The following is a 6,000-nucleotide window of genomic DNA, read 5'->3' as shown; positions in this document are numbered from 1 at the left end:
TCCACCCTAGGCCCATCTTTGTGTTTAGGAGATGGGCAACAATGGCTGTCCAGATTTGGACCATGCACTGTTCCCTGATGTCAGAGATGGAAGGGCCTCTAACCACCACAAACATGACAAAACAGGCAGCAAAAACGGTAGCTAATTTAGTCCACTTAAATATATGTTTGTTACCTGAATTTTCTATTAGCACTATCCTGATGTTTTAACTAGACTTCAAAAATCAGCACTCTAAAATCCCCTACAATGTACTTATTCATCAGGAACCATTCAGTTCCACAGAAACAGTACAACTCAAACTAGTTTATCAACCAAAGGTCTTGTGATATATTTATTCAATGTTTACGTATGGGAAGTAAACTGCCTTAATTCCTTATTTGGGTCAGGAGAAATGATCTAAAACTGCACAGAGTACATTCAATGGCAAACCTTCAGTTTACACAGTCTTGCATCTTCATGCCCTTTGAAAATAGTCAAGACCAAGAGAGCCTATATCAGAAACTAATTTTAAAATCTTTCCAGGTTATTATATACCAAATTCCTTTCCCGCCTATTTTCCTTTTCTTCCCTATTATATAGCCATTTCATCTAGTTCTCATTCCCGTCATTCTATATCCTTCCTACCAGAGGTGATATAGCAATGTGCTATAACAGACCTCTAAAAATTATCTTGGTTTATAAACATCCACTCATTGATTCCCTAAGCTAATTATAGGGCAGGTGCTGTGTTTGGCTCTGGGGATATACAGGGTGGATGAAACAGTCCTTTTGCTCTCAAGAGACTTGTCAAACAGAAGGGGCAACAGGCTTATAAACAAGTGTAACAGCATTGATAAGCACTATAACAAGAGTATAACAACAGCTGGAGAGAAGCATGCTCAGATCTGTGTGCACCATGAAGGGAATTCTGACCACCGTGGGAGGGGCTGGGTTGGAGAAATGTGAGACCAGAGAAGTACAGTGACCGGCCAGGAGATCCTGCAGGAGTCTGGGCAGGTCATGATGAGATGCTGAACTATGACAAAGGCAGAAGCTATGAGAACAGAGAACAATGAGTAAGAGTACTCATCAAAGAGGAATCAACAGAACGAGTAAAGCGAAGTGGGAAAACCAAGAAGCTGAGGAGTCATCAAATTTCTCATTTTGATGGCAAGATGACGTTGGTGCTGGCTCCTGAGGATGCTGAATACAAGAGGAGGAGAAACTTTTCGGACGCAAATCCGGAGTTAGGCTGAGCTGGGAGTGTCTAAGGTATCCAGGTGTAATGCCATCAATTCTCGTCCTTGGACTTATGATTGACTTGCACCTGCTGCTGAAAATTCTTTTTGTTTGTTCACAGAGAGGGGAAGCAGGAAAGGGACAGAATAATGAGAGGATGACAAAGCTATGACAAAATCAGTAGTTTCATGCCAAGACCAGATTTCTTCATCACGTTGTTCCCCTTTGAAGAATGACATTTATTTGTAACAAAAAAGATGCTCTGTCTTGTCTTGCTTTTTCCTCGTTATCAGCAGGGGGGTGTGGGTCAGGATATGTGGTGTCTCCTGACTACAGCATTTGTTGAGTACTTACAGGCTATTTTGTGCTCAGTAAGAAATCAGGTTTTAGTCAGAGTCTTCACATTCAGGACTTCTATAGATTTTATAAGTGATGGCTAGCAAACCTGCAAGTGTGAGCCAAATGACATTATCTTTGAGAAGGCTAACCTAAGAACATGAAAAACTGTTTAAGGAATGGCCAAGCACTGTAATCTCAAGAGCCTTCCCTTGAGGGTTTTCTGATATCACTGGACATAATGTAAACATTAATACTTAGTTTTATAGGAAATATATTTATTATTGATCATCTCAATGCAAAAATACTCATTCTCAGGGCTGGTCCATCATACTCTCTTTGCAAATATTATATACATCAAAATAGGAGCAATTTTGTTTAACAATAATATAGAAACTTCTGTATAGTATGCAAGACAGGAATTTCTAACAATGAACCAAGAGCTCCAGAACTTGCCAGTAAAACAAAGGAAGCATTTCTAATGACAAGGCATAGAAAGCCACCGACAAAATCTAACAGAGCACATGCTGGAAATTGTGTTCAAGAAATTGTATAATCCACCCTCACTCTTGAGTATGCTCTGTGACGGCACAAAGCCCGTCCCGTGAGAGGGGCTTAGAGGCATGATCGCTTCTGTCTGGAGAATGTGCCCTTTGGGAATGGGACACATGGTACCTAAGCATCCCAAAATCAATTGTTTTTCAACTTCTTGCCCACAAAATGATGACCAGAGGTATCAAAGAGAAGGCGGGCACAGGAAGCATCTAGCTCTGATTTCTGAGCAGATGTAACACCAGCTCTTCATCCTCCGCTAAAGACAGGCCCGTATCCAAAGGCTCTAACGTGTCCCACTTGGCCTTCTTCCTGTTACGCCTTGTTGGTCCCACGACTTCCACTTCACTGTTGTTTCTCTTCCTCATTCCCTGCTGCTTCTTGGTATCACTGGTGGGAACAAATTCAATGATTTACTTTATAAATAACTATACTCAATAGTATGAAATCAAACATTTAAAATGGACAATGGTACCAGAAACAGATAGCTGGAAAATTGATTATTATTTAAGAAAGAACAAAACCACAACCACATCAGAATATCTGTATCATAAGAAAATACCTTTCCATTAGCGCATAGGGAGAGCAGGCCCATCATGCATCAGGCATGAGCAGGGTACTTTGTTCACACTGTGTGATGCAACCTTTGCAATGACTCTAGGAGGCTACATATATATTATCCACCATTTGAGGACACTGAGAGATACCTTTGAGGGACACCTCCCTAGGTAGGTCTGGCTCTGGTCTGTGCTTGTCCTGCCACATCAAACCACCTCTCTTTAAACTTAGGTTATCTTTAGGTAGCAGTCTGTGAGCTAAGAGGTATCAGGATACCAGGTACTGATGCTAGTATCTGTTACATTCAGTTGTGATATAGAGATCATGAATAAAATAGAACCTGGAATGTTAAATTATAGATTTAAAATATCAAATAAATTTCCCCCATTTAAAAGTCAGTGTCTAAGACATATATATACAGTCTCAAGAAAGCCAACATTATTGCAGTATTCTGCACATACCCTAAGACATAGAACATAAAGTTAATTTCTGAAAGTAGAGGAAATCATTTGATATATTAAAAATAGAAGGAAAAGCAAAACAACATCCTCAAAGCATTTTGAGATGTATCATCAGGTTACAAGATAACCCAATTATTGGACACAAGATTAAACAAAATTCAAGGCTCATTTAGTGGCAATGGCAGTAGCAGCCATGTAGTAAGGGCTTACTAGGGTCTGGCACTGCGCTACATGCTTTACATAGATTACATCATTCATCTTCATGAAAACCCTCGGTGTGGGGAAGCATTAGCGTCATTCTACAATGAGGTTAAGAGAGGTTAAATGGCTGGATGCAGATTACACACATGGGATTCAAACCCAGACCCGAATTAACTGAATCCAGCCCCAAAGGCAGGCTGTTGAAAGCAATTAGAATTGACTCACTCAACATGTGGATGACAGTAATGAAAGAATTAGCTGTGGAAAGAGCATTGATTTGACAACAACATAGTCAGACTTCAGCCAATCAACTAACATTTCTAAGCCTCAGTTTTCTTATCTGTAAAGATGAAGATTATATAATTTATTTAGAATTGCAAAAATTAAACAAAATTATATAAATGAGAGCACACAGTAGTGCTCAATACATATTAGTTTACTTTCTGCCTATAAACTATTCCTTTTCAAACTCTCATTTTGATTTATAACAATCTGTAAAAAAAAAAAAATCATAGAAATATTACTTTGTATCCAAGCACATCATGTATTCCAAAAGAGAAGTGCTCAAGTTCCAATGGACTTGATTACTTGTTAAGAAGACAGACTGGATATCAAAGTGAATGTGCCTAATCAGCATATCCATTTATGACCAGCTTGAAGCACAACCGTAAATAATTCCCCCATTTACCTCCCAGAAGTGCCCAAAGCTCTGACTCAGCCATTCTCTTTCACCATTGGAGGAAAGAGAAACCATAGGACGCTGTGATTATTTAAAGCCACAAGTCACTGCATTTTAAAAGGGCACCTGGAGAGATGAACATGAAAGAGTTCCCTGTGATGGAAATTCAGTCAGCAAAGAATTAAAATAATTCTTAGCAAAACGGGCCTTAAGAAAATGCAGTGAGAGCCCTAATCAGCTTCTGAGTGTGGCCAGTCCCTTGCCAATTCCACTGGGTTACAGTGCCGTGATTTATTGAGTATAAGGGAATACTGATTTTTGTCCAGCCTGTACATCAAGTGCATCTCAGAGCAGCTCATCAAAAATGGCCTAATTAGTGGGCTCTACCAATGCATCTTTTGTCAGTGCACTCCTGCACATTACATGCGCTGCAGGAAATATGTGGGTCAGTTAATAAAAGAAGATGGGAAATTTACATAGCCCCAATATTTTCACAATTAGCAGCTTTGCTGCTTTGTGGATCACTTCAAATTCTAGAAAGGCATTTTATACTATTTTCCATGGCAAATAAGTAGCAGTCTGTGTAACAAATTAATTATTAAATAGCATAGGTATTCTATAGGTAATTCATCAAAAAGGAAATAGTGTAATGAACCTAGAGAACTAGTAAGCAGAAAGCAAAATATCGCCACAAAGTGGTCTCTTCAGGAAAGACCTCTTCCAAATGGTGCAGCATTAGAAGACTCTGTTTTATTTATATCCTGATGAATCAGGCAGAGGGGGGCTCTGATCCCACCCAGCCAATGTTTGCTGGGAGATTACTGGATCCAACTGAGGACCAGGAATTCTTTATGATTGGTTAACAATTTAATGTATGTAATGGAGAATTCTAGTCTTTTGGTTCTTAAATTATTTCTGCAGATTCTGGGAGCAACTCTTGCACCTTTCAATCAGGAGTTCTATTAGGTGCCCCGTGGCAGCACATCACTGGTGCAGTTTACCAAATAGAAGAACATTCTGAAGATAGCGGGTCCACTGAAAGAATGAAAATGCAATATAGGTCAGAAACAGGGGTACCACCTGGGAGATCCTCTCATCAGATAAATGTTCTACATTAAACCAAAGGAGGTAAAGAGGCCCACAAGATGACTGACGAGGTAGTGGTCTACGAAACAGGGCAGAGTCAGAGCCCAAGCTCTGCATTTTATCTTCGTATCGGTACCTCTGTGGGACTTAAAGTGTTGAAATCTTTCCACATTCTTCAAATGTTCGTGGCAAGCATCAAAAAAAACATACCACTGCTCAACATTAAGACAGTACAACATAATGGTTGATAAAGCATATCTTAAAAAGCAAAAGCATGGCTCAACTCAGAGCACTACTGCCACTGCTACTACTACTGTAAAAATAAAACCACCTAGGCCGGGTGAGGTGGCTCTCGCCTGTAATCCTAACACTCTAGGAGGCTGAGGTGAGAGGATCGCTTGAGGTCACTGCTTTGAAACCAGCCTGAGCAAGAGCAAAAATTATCTGGGCATGGTGGCGCACACCTGTAGTCCCAGCTACTTGGGAGGCTGAGGCAGGAGGATCGCTTGAACCCAGGAGTTTGAGGTTGCTGTGAGCTATGATGATGCCATTGCACTCTAGTGTAGGTGAGAGAGGAAGACCCTGTCTCAAAAAAATAAAAAATAATAAAAACAAAACCCCAAAGCTTAAGAATTCAGAGCTATTAAACTTTCGATAACCCAAATAATAAAGAGACTTAATTAGTAAAGATTAGTGTGTCATTTAAAGAACAGATCATACAACAAAGTGCAAAGAAAAAAATCACGTGATATGTAACCCGGACAGGGAAATTCTACTTCAATGATTTTGAAATTTTAGTGAAAATGAATACACAAAAGCTTGCCATAATACCTCAATTAACCACTTGAGACAATTTATTCATTGCTATTAAGAAAAAAGACATAACATTGGAATGTGAATTCAATTTCA

At 39.6% G+C, this 6,000-nt stretch overlaps 1 protein-coding gene across 1 annotated transcript in view; it reads right to left on the bottom strand.

Annotated features, from left to right (window-relative positions):
* Positions 1–1,817: 1,817 nt before the first annotated feature.
* Positions 1,818–6,000, bottom strand: part of DDX10 (DEAD (Asp-Glu-Ala-Asp) box polypeptide 10) — a 329,989-nt gene continuing 325,806 nt past the window's right edge. The window contains exon 17 of the mRNA XM_012659131.1: positions 1,818–2,496. Within this exon, the coding sequence (XP_012514585.1) occupies positions 2,319–2,496 (178 nt within the window). The 3' untranslated portion in view covers positions 1,818–2,318. The remainder of the gene's footprint in view (positions 2,497–6,000) is intronic.

The sequence above is a fragment of the Propithecus coquereli genome, unplaced genomic scaffold (assembly GCF_000956105.1).
Source record: "Propithecus coquereli isolate 6110/MARCELLA unplaced genomic scaffold, Pcoq_1.0 Scaffold6, whole genome shotgun sequence".
Classification (NCBI taxonomy): domain Eukaryota; kingdom Metazoa; phylum Chordata; class Mammalia; order Primates; family Indriidae; genus Propithecus; species Propithecus coquereli.
The sequence above is the reverse complement of the archived record's forward strand: the minus strand, read 5'-3'. Positions and strand labels throughout refer to the sequence as shown.